This window comes from Glycine soja, chromosome 20 (genome assembly GCF_004193775.1).
Source record: "Glycine soja cultivar W05 chromosome 20, ASM419377v2, whole genome shotgun sequence".
NCBI classification, from domain to species: Eukaryota; Viridiplantae; Streptophyta; class Magnoliopsida; order Fabales; family Fabaceae; genus Glycine; species Glycine soja.
In genome coordinates, this window is record NC_041021.1 from 38,958,625 (window position 1) to 38,976,588 (window position 17,964).

At 31.7% G+C, this 17,964-nt stretch overlaps 3 protein-coding genes across 4 annotated transcripts; 2 read left to right on the forward strand and 1 right to left on the reverse strand.

The window, feature by feature from the left end:
• The first annotated feature begins 2,796 nt into the window (after positions 1-2,796).
• LOC114402576 lies at positions 2,797-4,195 on the forward strand. Its single transcript, XM_028365202.1, has one exon. It carries the CDS (start codon positions 3,382-3,384, stop codon positions 4,159-4,161), a length of 780 nt encoding a protein of 259 aa, XP_028221003.1. The 5' UTR covers positions 2,797-3,381; the 3' UTR covers positions 4,162-4,195.
• Positions 3,863-8,954, forward strand: LOC114402579 (protein LIFEGUARD 4-like). Of its 2 annotated transcripts, XM_028365205.1 has the most exons (6): positions 3,863-3,947; positions 4,755-4,784; positions 6,643-6,916; positions 7,061-7,174; positions 8,320-8,477; positions 8,602-8,954. In XM_028365205.1, exons 3-6 carry the CDS (start codon positions 6,664-6,666, stop codon positions 8,803-8,805), a joined length of 729 nt encoding a protein of 242 aa, XP_028221006.1. In that variant the 5' UTR covers positions 3,863-3,947; positions 4,755-4,784; positions 6,643-6,663; the 3' UTR covers positions 8,806-8,954. The 2 variants fall into 2 exon arrangements, with proteins under 2 accessions (XP_028221006.1, XP_028221005.1); XM_028365204.1 differs by lacking the exons at positions 3,863-3,947; positions 4,755-4,784 and having other exon boundaries at positions 6,317-6,916.
• A 4,850-nt stretch (positions 8,955-13,804) lies between these two features.
• On the reverse strand, positions 13,805-15,555 carry LOC114401591. Its single transcript, XM_028364142.1, has 3 exons — positions 14,492-15,555; positions 14,291-14,368; positions 13,805-14,166 (listed from the first exon to the last, which is right to left on the reverse strand). The coding sequence occupies exons 1-3, from the start codon at positions 15,278-15,280 to the stop codon at positions 14,161-14,163; spliced, it is 873 nt and encodes a 290-aa protein (XP_028219943.1). The 5' UTR covers positions 15,281-15,555; the 3' UTR covers positions 13,805-14,160.
• Between the last annotated feature and the right edge of the window lie 2,409 nt (positions 15,556-17,964).

Below are 17,964 nucleotides of genomic sequence, written 5' to 3' on the forward strand. Positions count from 1 at the left end.
TATGCTACTCAGCATATGTCAACAGCAGAAATGCTAAACAGTTTACATACGCATTTGTAGTTGATACTCAAAATCAATTGACCATTTTAGCATCCATACAAAATAAGTAAAATAATGCAGCCTATTACACATGTCCAATTTTATTATTTTACCACTCTAACTACAGCACATAAGTAGAAAATCAAGAATGTATAATTTGTCATTATTCCTTGCCTGTCATTTTAACATCCCTTACCTAATGGCTATTTTAAATAGTAATATCTCAAAGGATGTTTGATTTCCGGTCTAATTTATTGTGCACGAATTTCTGAAATCAAATTCAACGGTCCACCGCAAACTGAACACAAAAGGAAGTGTGAGGATGCTTTTACAAATTTCATTTTGCTATTTACTTCCATTTGTAACGAATATCCAAACATGCACTCAATAATTAAGTACTAGATAAAATGATTTGCAAAAGCAAAAGGAGGATGTCCATTTCTGTGCTGCCAAAAATCAGTTGGCCTCCTCCACAAATGTTAAAAAATGAAAAAGTAACCTAATTTCAGTGGTTTGTGTGCTTGTGAACCTTGAAGAACGTTCACACCACCTCTAATAAACTCTATCATTGTCTTTTTGCTCTAGTCCCTTTCCACATCCTATAGTTGTTCACACCGGCAATGCATGCCAAATTGTGTGCATGAAAAATTTGAAAAAGGTTCATCTTCTTCTCCCTGAAGAAGCATTCTGTTATCACCATATATTGGTCATGATGTTTACATTGCTTGAAGAAGTACTAAAGGTTTGGTACTAGTACTCCTGTGATAGTGCCTAGTCATGCAACAATAATTTCCTATGAACGAGGATCATTTTTTGATATGCCTGTTGTCCTAAAAGGGACCCTACATCGCGTGTCACATAATGCTAACTCAGCACCTAATGGTTCCACCCCTCAGGACAGCATTAATGCTTGTAACTTAGGTGTGTGCATTTGAATACCCGTTAAGTTCATTTGGGCACCAATTAATATGGAGACATGAATTGGTGGTGGAAGTGTTATAAAAAGTGGAAAAATTAGTAAAGTAAATACGATCCAGGAAATTAGAACAAAAATTGCATAAGATTAGTACCTTGATGAGAAATTGTCGATGATTGCTCAGATCAGAAAACGAGTTTAATGTTTATCTTTATCAGATCGGACATTAACATAGGAAGCTTGTGCAAAGGACGGTTAAGATGAATATTAACATTGGTGTGATTATTGATTCGTACTTATAAAGTCAATAGATTTTCTCATCGCTATATTTTTTTCATTTGGAAAACAAGTGGAAAATAAAAAAAGTTCGTGCTGGAGAAATTCTTTCATCCGTGTGTGTGAAGGAAGAATTATTGTTCCCTTGTCCCAAAATTGTTTTACCAGTACAAGTTTTTGTTCGGAGGAAGGAAAAGCCTTCTTCAAAAAGGAGACAACAATTTTCCTCTTCTGCAATTTTTTTAATATAATCCCCAAATACTTTAACTAGCAATTAAAATTTACATTTTTCATATTGGAAAAATAAAGCTAGAAAATAAGAAAAATTTAGTTGAAATGATAAAAGTTAAGTACATTAGAAGAGAATAATTTTTTTGAGAAGGATGGCTGTTTATTCAATATTGGAAAAGGATTGCTGTACAAGAAGAGAATAATTTAGTAACATGTAATCATATTTTTTAAAATTAAAAACATTTAATAACTTCTTTAACCCTTTCTAACAAAACTTACCACATGAAAAACTTATTCTAGTTGACGTTAAATCAGTTTTAGAGCATCTTTAGAAAATTGTTTAAAAATAAACAGTTATTGCATAATGAAAGTTATTAATGTGGAACAAAAAATGGTTACGTTAAAATAAATGTTTTGTACGCAATTAAAAAAGTGTTATTTATACCATTGTTACATAACAAAAAATGAGACTCAAACACACACATAAATTAGAAGTGAGAGAAACTTATGTAATGTAGTTGCAAGTAGAGCATTTTTATCCCTCTTTGCTTATTGTCAAGCAAATATTGCCAAGAAATTATACTTCTAGAAACAATTTAACTCTTTTAGAGTATGAAATTTCAATAATTGACGAGAAAAACAACAGTTACTATTACGATATATTGATGATTTATTATTTATATACGCACAAAATTAATTATTAGTTTTCAATTTAATGACTGGAATTATTTATTTTATTCTCTAAAATAAATTACTCATTTAGAAAAGTCAATACTGTTAACAAATGGTGAAGCGGGCTGAGAGAGTGAAGAGAATTGTTTCCACAAACAACTCTATCTTATAAAAAAAAATGAGGGACTCTCCATTTATATAATTTATAAGAGAAAGGAAATTAAGAGCAAAAAATAAGAGAAAGGAAATTAAGCAATCCAATTTAAAATAAAGGACAAAAATGTTGTTACTACTCTATATAACTCTCACTTATTTATTTTCATTCTCTCGCAATCGTAAATATATATTATAGATCTTATTGACAAATTAATTGCGACTTTTAAAGCATTATAACTTTTTAGTCTTTTTGGAGAACTGGATAGAAATTTAAATATCATTTTAATATATTGAGGTTGTATTTTTATGAGCTACACCACTTCAATGCATCATTTCATTATTCTTAACTTCTAAAGTGATTGATTTTTTCTTTTCTAAGCAAAGATTCCACTTTGCAAGTAATCATCTCTCGGTGACCAAGTTATTCACTTATTCTCAATAGTTAACGGTGACTACGATAACCATTTATCATAGTAGCATATTATTAGCCTGTAATATTTTCCCCTAAAATACTCATCCCTTTCATCATTCACATAATAAATCTCGTGCTTCTTGTAAAATCCTCTCTCTCTCTCATGACACCCTCCTCCAGATGCTGATTCCTAAAGCTTCTTTGGAAACCCTCAAAAAGAGTTATCCTTTTATACCCTTTCGGTGATTAGTTTCACCTGCTTTCGCTCTCTTTCCTCTGCTTTCCCTTTACCCTTCCCTAAACACATCGTAAAGAAAAGGATCTAGCGCAATCCAGCCACAATGTTAAATTTAATCTCCCTCACCTTGCATAATTGTTCCTTCAGTTTCGGAAAACGCACCTAGCTCATATCATACACACCCTACACAAACAAAACACACGACCAAAAGCTAAAGCTGCAATTTCTGACTTCTCAACCCCATAATTCCCACACCTCTCTCTCTCTCTCTCTCTCTCTTTCACTCACTTTGACTCCAAACCCATCACCGTTTCAACCAACCCCCTCACCCCATTTCATAAATTTCGAAACTTTTTCGCGGCTACCCCAACATTTCGAGACAACTCATTTCACTCTCTCTGTTCCCCATAAACAGAGTTCCCCTGTTCCGAACTAAACCTCATGGCAGTAGAAGTGTGCTCCGAGATATCCAGCACGGGAATCAGCCCTCGAATCTCATTCTCACACGATCTGAAGAACACAGAGGATGCATCGGTTCGTGTTGAAGATCCTCACCGTGGATCAGACTTGTGCCTCTTGGACTCAAGCTCTGACTTCGTGTTCTGCATCACCAATGGCTTAGCTCAACAACTCTCTTCAGCCGATGAACTCTTCTCCAATGGAAAAATTATCCCGACGGAGATCAAGAGAGTTTCCAACAAACCTTCTCAATCTCAACTTGCAACCACGGAAAAGATTCAAAAGAAGAGGCTCAAGGAGTTCTTGTCTGCATCCTCTGATGAAGCAGAGAACGAAGAAGAGAAGCCATCTTCCAAGTATTTCTGGCAATTCAAGCGCAGCAGCAGTTTGAATTTCGATACTACTCGTGGGAATGGCTTGATTCGCTCACTGCAGTTCCTATCACGAAGCAACTCAACTGGTTCGGCGCCGAATCCGAAACAAACAGAGCTTCCGAGGGAAACTCACAAACAGAGGCTGCAGAAACAGTCCTCTGTTTCAAGTAGAAGGTCATCATCTTCCTCTTCGAGTTCAAGTACATATTATTTTTATAGTTCGTCTCAAAAGCCTTTTTTAAAGAAAAACGGTGGATCTTCTGGTAATGGTGTTAGGATTAGTCCTGTATTGAATCTACCGCAAGCATATATTCCCAAGGCCACTGCCAGATTTTTTGGATTTGGTTCTCTGTTCTGTAATGGAAAGAGTAAAAGAAATAAGAAATAGGGGAATTAATAGTCTTTTTTTATCTTTTTGTTTATTTTTAACAAGTATAATTATTTTAAAAGTTATTGTCATATGTTTGGTTAGCTGCGTAAAAAAAAAAAATATTATCGTGTATAAAAATTAAACTCACCTATAATTTATCACTCGTGATCTTGATGGGGTTATGTAGCTGTGAGTGATCTTGGTTCATGTAGTATCATGTGAGCCTAACAGTAAATTAATGGAAAAATGATTAAATACTGCATTTTAGAAAATTAGTATTGGGGGTGTAAATTGTAATTTTGGAGGGTGAAAACTACAATAGAGAGTGGAAATGGACAAAAATAATTCATGCATATCACTATGTTTAGGTGCAAGGAGACAAATAAACAAGGAATCCTTCTTTCGTGACCTCTCTCCCATGCTCTTTCCCCCTTCTATCCTTTTTAAATTTTCTGCTGATAACTACATGTGACTGGCTTTTGTTCACTTCAACACTGATTGAAGACTTGTTTTAAGTGTTCTATTTTTCTTTTTGTACGCTCAAAAATATTCTAAACCAACTGTTCAATGGGCCCCCTAATTTTGTTCTTTTTGTTTTATTGTGCCAGCAGGACAAAGCAGTTCAGTAAAAACAAAAATAGGTAAGAAAAATAAATCATTGATTAAAATACCCTTGTATCTCTTAGCTTGCCAATCTACACACTGTTAGTTCTTTTCTTTTCTCTATTTATTTGCCCTTGTTTACATAGCTAATCGTTCGTTCATTAGTCATAGCCAGTTAACCACCCTAAAATGACCCATTCTTTGAATTCGCGGTCTTAACTCTTAACCAATTAATGTGACTTCACAGAGTATTAATGTAAATTTCTATGTGTTTTGTTTTCAACATGGCCCATTCTTTGAATACACAAGCCATCAATGAATGACTTTATGGAAGATTAGACTATTTAAATGACTTATGTTATTTTTATTCCCTAAGGAATGGGGTCCATGACATAACTTCCCTGGAGGTCCCTTTATACAGAATTGTAAACCTCCATAACCTTCAAACAAAAACAGGATAGAAGCCACGAGCAAAAGAGATAAATAGAATCAAATAATATCGTCTATGCAGAATGCACCAATTTATTTTTTGTAAGTGCAACCAGGACCTACATCATTCTTCGATGGTAAATAGTGTTAAATTGAAGCCTGATTTATGTAAGGAAACATCAAAACAAAGGAAAGGAAGGGAAAAAAATGTTGGCCATGCAAAGTTATCTTGCCATATCAACCGGGTTGATCTTGTTTTTTTTATTTTTTATTCTTTCAAGAGATTTGAATCTTGATTTATCACTTGTGAGAGATTAGTTTCTTCTGCCAAATGTAATTGTCACCTAATATACTCAAATAAAATTTTAATAAAAGATTCTTGTGAGAACAAAAAAAATGTCATGTGTTACAATGAGCAACAGAGGATTATCCACTTCCGTCAAAGGAGGTTTTCGATTATTAATGATCGTCATTGAGCCGTAGGTTATAGGTTATTACTTATTAGGTTCAAAAATACTTCTTAAAACTCATATATAGTGTGTTTGAAACCATGTCAGATCCCAAAAACATGAATGAAATACGTGATAATCTGAAACAACACAACAGAATAATTTCTCTTTTAAGGTGAGAATTGGATGTGAATTTTGTGGAACCCGATGCACAATGCGCAATTGCACATAGTTTGCTCAACACAATCTGACTCCATGTAGAGAGAGGCCCCATATTGAGCCAAATTGTTCTTCCTTTTTCAAATTTCAAGCCTGAAGTCTCTCCCAACTAATTAATGTTATTTAAGTTGATGTTTTTCCATTGAGTCATTGGCCATGGGGATTATTACTTCATCCTTCTTAGATTGGCCCTTCGTATATTTGAAAGTTGAAATTGCTGTATAAAAATTCTTTTATTTCCTGATTGATGAAATTATATATATTTTTTTAAGGATGAGAAATTATATTTAATCTTTTTTTTAATTAAGCCTGATTTAGTCTGTTAGACTATTGGACCCGATAGCCCATTTTGCCAGCCGTTACATTTCTCATGTAAATTTTTTATCTTTATTCTTTAATAGTATGTATATATATATATAAGAGACACATAAGTGAGAGAAGGTTTATTATAAAAGATGAGAATATTAAATAGCAACCCTTAAATTAATTTAAAGACTATTATTTAATTTTCTCAAAATAAAAACATTTCTCTCACTTGATATACTCCTATATGTATATATGGTAAGACAACAAAGAAGGCTGTAATGAGCTAAAAATGCACGACTAAACAACACATAATTAAACCGAGCCATTTCTATATATGCATACATTACAATACCGGCTTCGCGTTTTAAACCAAAAGAGAGCAGCAACCACAAAAACAACCAAGCTAGCCATTGAACTGAAATAACATATATCATAAAAAAAACCATTTTGTTCATCTTCTGATTGATTAATTTTGATAATTAATTTGTGTGAGGTTCCTCGGTCGTGGGCCGCCATGGGTAGAGGTGACATTGAGGCGGGGCTTCCCCATGCAGAAGGTGGCGACGCCCTCTATCCATATATGATAGAGTCACCTCAGCTCCGTTGGGGATTCATACGCAAAGTTTATGTCATTATTTCTCTTCAGCTGCTTTTCACAGCTGCATTTTCTTCCCTCTTCATCTTCTTCACACCCGCAAGGAATTTTGCTCGCTACAATCAATATCGCATCTGGGTATTCATTGGAGCTGCCATTTTGTCTTTCATACGTAAGCCCTCTCTCATCCATTAATTAACGCTTCTTTCATTTTTTTTTTCTCCCCCCTAACTATAAATATAAATATATATATATTAGTTTTGATCATATATATACCTGGTGTTGGAAATAACAATTAATTGTTTTGGACGTGCAGTTTTGTTTGTGTTGAGCAAATATTACAAGAAACACCCGGTGAATCTCCTTCTTCTTGGTCTCTATACCCTTTGCATGTCTGTTACAGTTGGATTTGCTTGTTCTTTTGTGGATGGTATGCATAGCTTCTTCTTTTTTTATCAATAAATGTTAATTATTAATATTATTAATTTTTGTTAAGAGAAAAAATTAAATATGTAATTTTTTTTTCTTTTCTTCTAGCTTAAGTCTTAACTATCCAATTTATTTTATATCTTCATAAATAACTTGGGTTCTTTTTTTTCTCGGAAACGTAATTGTATTTATAATAATCACATGTTTTGATAAACTTTTCTATAATACTTCTAAAAGAATAATTTAAAAAAAAAAAACAAAATTTCTTCATAAGTTACGCATATGTTTATTTATAGAAATTCTCTTGTGTTAGCTTCTCCAAAATATGATTTTTAGCTTATATATAATCTAATTTTAACTTATAAAAAATACTGTTTTATTATATTTTTTTCTTAAGAAGAAATTTATCGAAATAGACTCTTAATACATTTGGTCATAGCTTTGGCGGTGGGACGAAATAAATGAATATTATTATCTGAAAGATAATTATTTATTTCCACAATGTTACTTCGTCATAACCTTTATTTTCTATATTCTTATGATTCACAACTTTTAATAAGAAATAGATTTCAAAAATTAAAATTTTCAAATGTAAAAACATACAAATTAATTACGATGTTAGAATAACATTATTATTTAGAATTCAATTAATTTTTTCGAGATAGAATTTAATTAAAATACATTAATCGTATAATTTTTTCTATTATCATCCAATTCTAGAATGTTATGTGTATGATACAATTGTTAAATTTTATAATAATTGTTATATATAAAATAATTTATAATTAATTAACAATTTAATGTAATTATGAAAATTAAACTCTATTATTTACATTTTCATTTTTAAAAGTTCAAATTATATCTATCACATATATAATGCTCATGCATAAAAAGGAAATGATGTAAGAAAAGGGAAAAGAACATTCTCCAATAACTCGATCCATAGGCACAGAAGAGAAAACACAAAATTCATTTATCTTTCTCCTTGTTGCTACACCATGCAACTATATATTTTGAAGAATGGTACAATGAAATTATGACAATTACGTATTTATGAACATCAATTTATTAGATTATGTTATTAGACATGCTAGAGTTTGGATTGACTATAACATGTGTGAGTTTGACTGTGTGTACGGACAACAGCAACGATCGTCCTAGAGGCTGCATTTCTGACTGGTGTGGTGACTGCTAGCTTGACGTTCTACACATTTTGGGCCGTTAAAAGAGGCAGTGATTTCAGTTTCCTAGGCCCATTCCTCTTTGCTTCCCTTATGGTCATGTTATTGTTCGCACTCATTCAAGTAAACAACATTCCATCACTAACTTTCATTAATATAATATAATAGTAGTATGTTAGTTTCCCTTTTCATTTAATCAATCTAATTAATTATTAATGTGAGTGTTTAATTATGATGCATGGGACAGGTGTTTTACCCTCTAGGACCAATCGGGCGTATGGTGATTGCTTGCATTGGTGCAATAGTAATGTGTGGTTTCATCGTATATGACACTGATGACCTAATCAAAAGATACACCTACGATGATTACATTTGGGCTGCTATTGCCATCTATGGCGATATCATCAACCTCTTCATCTATCTGCTTACAATTTTGAATGACCTTTTTTAAGTTTTAAGGTTTTAGCTAGGTTGTGTCTTAACTAGGAATACCATCTTCACAATCTTTATATGATATGGGGCTGCACAAAGGCCTAATCGTAAAATTATTATTACTGCTGTGTCTTTATTAATTATACAGCATGCATTAACAATTATCTTGTCAGTTATAAAACGTTTAACTTTTGTCATTTAACAAGTATCGATTAGCCAAGTTGATTGCAGAAACTACTATTCTATACAAATATTTATATTTGCTGAAAACACTTTTTAAAAAACTAATTATAAGTTTTATAAATAAATTAAAAAAGCTAATTATAAGTTTTGTTTGTTCTTAGATTTTACTAGAATTGGTTTTGTTAGAATTAATTTGCAGAAAGTTATTTATATTTGAGTATGGTATTATAAAACTAAGTTGAGATGAGTTGTTTTGTTTGTTTTATTACTCAAGTTGCATTATTAAAATTGCAGATAAAACCAGTCTTTATGCGTGCAAATGTTTGAATTTAATTATTGAAATCACTTCTATTCTGTGACTCCGTTTTACTTTTATTTTAAATTTTAGTAGAATAAATTTTTGTTGAAATAGTTTTAATGGGATATGATATTTTATAAGTAATTAAGTAGGGTACCAATAAAAAAGGAGTGTTCAACATATGTATGTTGAGGATTTTGATGTTTATAGGAGTGGAGTGAAGTTACACTCATTATTTGTGGGTGACTGTTATGACAATTTATAGATAATATTCTATGTCATAATTACTTTGACCATAATTTTTTTTTTAGATATACTCAATCATAATTACTTTTTAAATTTTTCGCATATTAATGTAATAATGTGTGTCCGCACGGGTGTTAAGATTATACTGTATAAAATTTGTATTATTGTAATGTAATTGTTTAATATATTTTCATAATTTTCAATTCTATTTAAATAAGAAGTTTGTAAGTTTAAGAATTAAGTTTCCCATTTACTATAGGTATAAAATGAAGAAAAAAAAAATAGACAATTTCCTTATAGTTATAACACCGCCTTTTTCACAACAATTTGGAAGATAATCTTTCTTTTAAAAATAACCATATTCATTATTGGTGTTAACTGTCAAGTTACAAAAGTTTTGATCCTCTTTTTCTTATTCTCTTTATCCTCTTGATTTCATTTAGTACGTTGTTTTTTATTCTTTATTTCATTTAATATTTTATCTTCTTTATCTTTTTCTCGATAAGTATTTCCGTTTTGGTATTGGTAATTATGATTTAATTTCTCTTTTTTTTATTAAAGTGTTTTAACTTTTGAATTTATATATTTTACTTTCTTTAAGTTTTTTTTATCTTTTTTTCTTTTTCGTCTCTTTATCGTTGAGTGCGTTTTTTTTACTAAATTATCTAATATCCAATATTTAATTTGTTCACTTTGTCTTATTTTTAATGTATGTCTGCAGTCAGTATTTTTTTTATTTTTTAAAAGTTTCAATTTATCACCCTTTTGTTCTTTATCAATATTCTGTTTCTGTAGGGTAAATCTTTATTTATGTTTTGATTCTCTTTGAGTTTTATTTAATTAGATTTAAAAAAAAATTAATTTCCTTTTATCTTCATTCTTATAGATACCACGCATAGCCATATCTTTCCTTGTTGTTGATTATATCTTTTAAGCTTTAAAGTTTCACTTTTTACCATATTTTGTTGTTCTATTTTGCTACAGTAAAATTTTATTTTTTTTAAGTGTATATTATATTGACACTCTTTGAATTTTTGTCAATTTTTTTTGTTAGTCTTCCATTTTTACTCTTATACTAACATCTTTTAATTGTTTAAAAAAATATTACATTAACGATTATTATATTAACATTCCTTAATTATTTAAAAAGTATTACACTGTATATATAATTCTATAAAAAAAACTGTTGTAAACATGAAAAAATCTATAATTTATATGTCAGTAAAATTTATATTGATCTCTCTCTACATATATTCATTTTTAATCATTGAGATTATCTAAGAGATTTAATTAAAAAAAAGTTTCATAACAATAAAAGTGAGCCTTTTAATAAAATATTTCAAATACATTTTTTCATAATTATAAATTCACATTATTTTTTTATAATGACCATAATTATGGCATTTATCTTTCCGGTGAGATTTCAAGATATTTCCATAAACTTTAGTTCTTTGAAACAACTAAAGGACTAATAGTCAATCCAAAATTTAGTCACACTCATATTTTCTAAATTTAAGTCTTTCTTGCAATCAAATCTTTTGAAGCAACAATTAATAATTTATAAATCAATTGTTTATATTTTCATCATAATTTTAAATTTAGAAATAGGATAAAACTAAAAATAAATAAATTTTATAATAAATACTGTAACAAAAACTAAGGATTTTAAAGCAAAAACAATACTGCAAAGAGCAAATAGAAGTGAAAAACAACCTAATTAGGTCAGCACCCCCTCCACGGCCAATGTTAAGCAAGCCGCCATAATATATTTGAATCAATACTTATTTACAATTTCACCTTTTTTGTTTCATACAACTCCTTTTCTTGTTTTATAAGTTTTTTTTTAAAAAAAATAAAGTTATCCAATTAAATTCATGTCATAACCAGGTTTGGATTAAGCTAGTTTTGGACTGAGCTAGTGCGATCAGGCTCGGGTCAACAACTACTTTACTAATTTCGTTGAAAGAGAATGAAATTAAGAGAAGTATAGGAGACTAAAATAGTCACTAATTCATTGTCTTAAACTCTTTTTATTTCATTTACTTTATATAAGCTTTTACATTTTGTCTATATACATAAAATTGCATTTTGCCTTTTTTGAACTACATATATTTAAGATGCTATGAGACCATTGCAACTTTAATTTGCCTGACATAATGTTGAAGTAGGGGACTTACAGAGTTACAATACATATTTCCAAATTATAGTTAATGTTTTTTGAGCTATGTATATTTTAAAAGTTAAATAACCATATATACACTAACTGTCTAAAAAATTTTATATTATTATTCAATTATAAATCATTATTTATATTATTTTTAAGATAATTATTATAAAAATTATCAATTTTACTATTTTATATAAAATTATTTTATACTATCGGTATATAATTATTTTAATTATTTTCTCATATTTAAAATGATAGATGACATTTGCAACATTTATGAATCCATATGCATAAAATTCAACATATATTAAACAACATATTATAAATCTTACAAATATCATTAAAAGTTTAAGTTTTTAAAGACTTATATTTGATTTCAACTAATCATGACATTAATTTTTATACAACATCGGTGGTTAATATCATAAGAGAATGATGATTCCTAGCGTGTTTGTTTTGGATACATGGTATTGCAAATGCACCTTATCACATCTTTATGCATTTTTAGGTTTCTTGAAATATATATATATATATATATATATATATATATATATATAATAAAGTGCAACTCTTATTAGTAAACATATATAGTTTGTTTAGAAAAGTTTAAACAAAACATACGGAGCAATGTAAAAAAAATAAAAATTATTCTCATATTTTGATGAAATGAATCAAATTACTCATTTTAAAAACTCTACATTTCATAGACTCAACGGATTCAGCCTTAACACAAAATATGTGGAAATAAACTCTTACAATATCAAGGATCACTTTTGGTTTTTACATGCACATAAAGATTGATCACTCTTGACCTATCCCTCTTTGAATCTTTGATCCTACTGCATAAGGGCAAGTCACACTGTAAGTTGCCGCAGTATTTGAAAAATCTATAAGTCGAGTTATCACTCATGTTGAACAGAAAAATGATCACTGGGCCACACCATGTAGGCTTTAGGGCCATGTACACTTCCATTTACTCATAAGTGAAAGTACTTGCTAACGCGTCTTTTTGTAGATAACACATTTATGGACAAGATTGTCATTTCCAACACATATGTAGGATCATGCAAGAGCGATTAGGGAGGGTTGACTTGCAAAAAATTTTCAACCCAGCTAAGAGAAGAGGCACCAGCTAAGATAAAATAATAAAGTACATCCCAAGTGATGTAAAACTTACATCCAATTATATTGAAATCAATTCTACTTGCCCTTAAAACAAATAGACCTTAATAGTTACAAAAGAAAATTGAGAACTTGAGCAGTGGAAGTGTTCTTCTTGAACCCTAAGAAATGATCTTGTTCTTTGCAGTGCTAAGCTCTAATTGTGAGACAGGAAGGTTATCATCATCGGTAGATATTAAGAGCTCATCGATGTTGGCAATAGCAAAGAGGTTCACCTGAAAGAACTTTAACGCTTAATTTAGTAAAATACCAAGTCAACAGGTGAAGCATCAACGAAATATGTATCTTGTAATGTTGAATCTATGGCTTATGTAGTTAATCATTTGGCGATAAATGCAATTATGAATGTGCGGGCGATTTCCGAAAAGTTTGAAGAGATATTCATCACGAGTTAAATATGCCGAGAGGCTCCCTTAGCACCATTTGGACGTTGGATCAGCCTGCATTCTGCAGGCTGCGGTTGGGCCAAACCCTAGTTCAGAACAGTTACCACCTTGACTGCAATGGATAAACAGTAGCTGCTGGCTAACTGCAGCAATCTTGTTAAATAACCGTTATAACACTGCCATAACATTTTAAGTTGTGTTTTTAGACCCTTCCACCATAGCATTTTTAGACGCTAAGGTGTGTTTATATGGCAGAATTTTGGCCTTCTGCCATCCGCCATTGATAAACCTTGTACTGCAGACAAGAATAGCACCAGATGAACTGCATTCATAGTTACAGTTCTGCACCAGAAAGCTCTTGCTACAGAGGAAGTTGCATACATACATGACAACAAAACTGTGATTCCATCCCATGATTTGTGCCAAACCAGCACCATTTCCCAAACATAAACAGGACAAAGGAGAAAGCAGTGGTAATAAGGAGAAACATTCTATCTCAAAATCAATTCCGATCTCACAAATGCACAGCCAAATTCAAACAGAGAGTACACAAAACTAACCACAAATAAGAGATTTCATTAAACTACCATCTCAGAATAAGTTCCATATCTAGAATTTAAGATTAAAGTTTAAAGTTCCCACAGTATAACTTCATCCTTGCAGCTACATACATAGTGGCTACAAAAGCAAAGTAGTAAACTAAAGCATGTGATTTGGAACAATCATCACTGTTGAGAGTATTATTCTATAAACAAAAGAATGAAACTATACTTCTGAAATTTCAAAAGCGACATTGAAATCAACAAAGGCACACGACTGCTCCTGGGAAACCCCACCAAGTCCATCCATCCATCAAATCCTCGGATGTATCCTAAGCAGCCAACAACAGAATGCCTCTCCCCAATCTCAACGCTACCTCTGTCAAAAACCAAAGCCAACCGTTAATTCACACGCAATCCAAAACAAAACCCAAAACTTAATCCTTTTTTCAAACCTCAAATGAACAAAATTCACAAAAAAGCAGAGTGTAACATTCACATACCTTGCCAGTCTCAGCATCATCCGGAACCTTGTAGGAATCGGCACAAACCTCCGACAACCACTGGCCAGGGAAAAGGGTCTGCAGTGACAACAAAAAAAACAAATTCAAGAGTTTTGTTTTTGTCCGACACTGGCAAAACAACAACATAAACAAAATCGAAAGGCTTTAAGGAAATAATAATAAGATAATGAATCAGCTTACATCCAATTGCTTCTGCACATTTCTGGGCCTCTTCTTGGGCCGGCGGGGAGGCCGGTGGCCCACAATCCTCATAAAATCCTCCTCAATCTCCTTCTTCGCCAGCGTCAGAGAAAACTTCACCGGCCGCCGCTCTTCCTTCTCCGGCGACCCTCTCAATTTCGGCGACTTCATCCTCAACGGCGATAACGACGACCCACCGCCACCACCCCTCCTCTCGTCAATCCTCACTCCCTTGTCTCCGGCCACCGGAGCCCGCCGCGTCCGCAGATTCCACGTCCTCACTCCAGTAACCGGCAGCGGCGGCGCGTCGTTCATCTCGACACCATTATTATATTCTGCAACCTCCTTGCCGAGAATCGCATCCTTCATCCTAACTCCAGTAACCGGCGGCGGCGGTGCGTCGTTCATCTCGACATCATTATTGTATTCTGCAACCTCCTTGCCGAGAATCGCGTCCTTCATCCTATCGGCCTCGGTCTTGAGATCAAGCATGAGCTTTTCCCTGACGGCGTCGATCCCCTCGTCGCCGACGAGGAACCGCGGCCGCGTGAGGCGCGTTCGGGTGTCAGCATTAGTGAGCGGCGGGGGCGGCGAGTCGAATTCGCGCGGCGCCGGAGATCGGCGATCTCCGGCGGCGTCGGCGGAGGAGGAGTCGGAGGGGTGTTTGGTGCAGCGGAGGTGGCGCTGACCCCCCCACTTCAAACAAGGCAACATGAAATTGTGAAGAGGCTTCGATCTCTCGGGTCCCATAGCCATGCTCTCTTCTTTCTCCGAACACGTAAACACCATTTAACCCCCAAAAAGAAAAAAAGAAAAAGAAAACAGCAACGACTGTATTATTATTATTCAGCAGAACTTGGCTCAGAAATTGATGGAAGGAGAAAGACCAAAGCTTTAGGTTGGGTTTCGTGACTTTCGCCTCGTTGCATACTCGCCGGGAAAAAACGCAAGCTCCTTTTTTTTTATTATTATTATTTATAAATGAGGAACAAAGAAACAAGGAAGCGAGGCGAGGCGGTTTTAACGTTCGGGTTCGCCTTGGCCTTCAAGGCTCCACGCTAACTTGCGCCAATGGTGCGTACGTGCCTGCTTCCCTCTTTTTTTCCTTTTTTCCCCTTTTTCCCCGGGCTATATACCTCTTTATTTTGTTTTTTTAAATTTTTTCTAACTGCCACTCAGCCGTTGATTTTCGCGATTTTGAAATTATCTTGTTTGATCCACACCGTTCGTTTTTAAATGGTTTTATTTCGTTGTGTTATATTAAAGATTAAAAAAATTGATTGCCGTGTGGTGCTAGGTCAACCGGACCATTGATTTTGGGTTCTTCCTGGTCAAGGATTTTAAAGGATGAGGATTAATACCATTAGGAACGAACATAATCGTTGTTGGTTAATTAACAATTTACCAGAGCTCTGGGTTTAATTTAAATATACATCAAAGAGTGACAAGGGTCACCCTTTCAGTGTTCCACATCTTCAATCGATTCGAGTGAAATAGCTATAATGTAGTTTGGTTCGTCTGTGATGGGTGGATTTGGTTTATATATATTTTTTTTTTGAAGAATATGTCTTGAATGTATTCGGAGGCTTTTTATGTATTTGCATTTTGTATTGGTTTTTTTTTTCATCAAAGATATTTTTCAACCATTGGTACCAAATAAATTTCTTTCATATGTAAAATTTATCGAAGTCGATTTGAATTTCTGGCACTGTGCTTATAAAATAAATCTATCTACCAATTAAGTTTGACCTTGTTGGTATTTGTATTAAATTTGAAATAACAATGAATTATAGGTTGACATTTAACCAATTTTTTAATTGCTTGATTAAATCATAAATATAGAATATCTGTCGAGTGAACAAAAAAAAAAGTAACAAATTTATAATTTTGAAAAACGGTAAGGAACATCTGTAAATATTATTTTAAGTAGGGATTAAAATATATAGTTTTTTAAATGTGGATTAAAATGAAAAAATTTATAAGGTATAAGGACTAAATATTTAATTTAATCAATTTTATTTATACATGATCTATAGTTGAACTAGAGATAGAATGTAATCAAGCGATTTTGTGGGGAATCATTACAAAAAGAAATATTTATGCAATATGTTTTCTCCTTTCCATTAATTTATGTTCTTGTTTCGCTAGTTTTTGCTCATGACTTTATTTTTATTTACTAGTTGTTCGAAATCTTGTGGAGGCTTGAGACCCTGAGAAATAATATCATGTGAGATTATTGTGTTAAAATCTCACCGTGGCAGAGACTCTGGATGTAGCCCAAGTAATTCGTGAGCAAATCAGTCTAAAAGATTTTTTGTGCAGTATCCTTTTCTTCTTCACTCTTTTTTATTTTATTTTATTTGAAGAATACTCCTTCGCTCTTTTTAGTTTTTAGTATATGTATTTGTTTCACTAGTTTTTGCTTTTGAATTGATTTCTTGATAAAAGTTGCTGGAAAAGTTTGTAGATCTTGAGAAAGAATATCATATTTGTATTTTTTATATAACAAATATAAACATATAATTGATGAAAATATTTACATATTTTTTCAGCGAAAAAAACACCATAAAACAATTTCAAACCTTCCTACTTTTATTATATAAAATTTAGGCAGAGAAAAAATAACCATAAAATAATATATATTTTTTACTTCTCTAATAAGAATTCTATTTAGTTTTTATATACTATTAGTATAATTTTTTTACTTTATTAACTAATTAAAAATCACTTTGAATATAATAGGAGAGAAAAAAACATACCATAAAATAATTCTAAACCTTCTTACTTTTATTTATATAAAGGTTTAGGTAGAGAAAAAGTAACCATAAAATAATCTATTTTTTTACCTATGATAATAATTTGATTTAATTTTTATATACTATTAGTAAAAAAATTATATGGTCAACTAATTAAAAATCACTATAAATATAATTTCAAGGTAACTATTATAGAAATAAAAAATAATACACTATATGATGATATACATTATTTAAATGCATATTATAATTAAATTCATATAACGAAGAGAATGATATTTAATCATTTATTGCCATAGTAATTAATATGATCATTATTTTATTTTTTATTTTTTATTTTTATTATGAGTATTTTTGTAGTAATAAATTGTAACTGATTTTCTCTTCTTTTACTTTTATTGAACTTTAACTTTATACCCTACTTTCTATTGTTTGTCACGGTGTTTGATATAACATTATATTTGTTTTTGTTGTATAATATATATAGTTTTTATTACAACTCATTAAGTGCCGTAGTAGTTTAAGTTATGAAAGAAAGGAAGAGGTTATGGGTTAAACTCTCCTCGATCACATTTACATTGGGACTTAGTATTAGGTTATACTAGTTAAGTGTTACAATTTTATAAAATTGCGAGTTTTACAAAGTTAAGAAAATAAATATGTGAAATTAAAAATTAGGAGACCAATCATGAATTTTAAATAATAAAGAGACTAAAA

Excerpts from the sequence above, each read along its gene's own strand:
- LOC114402579 (XM_028365205.1), top strand. The coding sequence starts at position 6,664 with ATGGGTAGAGGTGACATTGAGGCGGGGCTTCCCCATGCAGAAGGTGGC. Across the intron at positions 7,175-8,319 it reads TGCTTGTTCTTTTGTGGATG|CAACGATCGTCCTAGAGGCT; the intron begins GTATGCATAGCT and ends TACGGACAACAG. Across the intron at positions 8,478-8,601 it reads TATTGTTCGCACTCATTCAA|GTGTTTTACCCTCTAGGACC; the intron begins GTAAACAACATT and ends TGCATGGGACAG.
- LOC114401591 (XM_028364142.1), bottom strand. The coding sequence starts at position 15,280 with ATGGTGTTTACGTGTTCGGAGAAAGAAGAGAGCATGGCTATGGGACCC. Across the intron at positions 14,369-14,491 it reads ATGTGCAGAAGCAATTGGAT|ACCCTTTTCCCTGGCCAGTG; the intron begins GTAAGCTGATTC and ends TTGTCACTGCAG.
- LOC114402576 (XM_028365202.1), top strand. The coding sequence starts at position 3,382 with ATGGCAGTAGAAGTGTGCTCCGAGATATCCAGCACGGGAATCAGCCCT.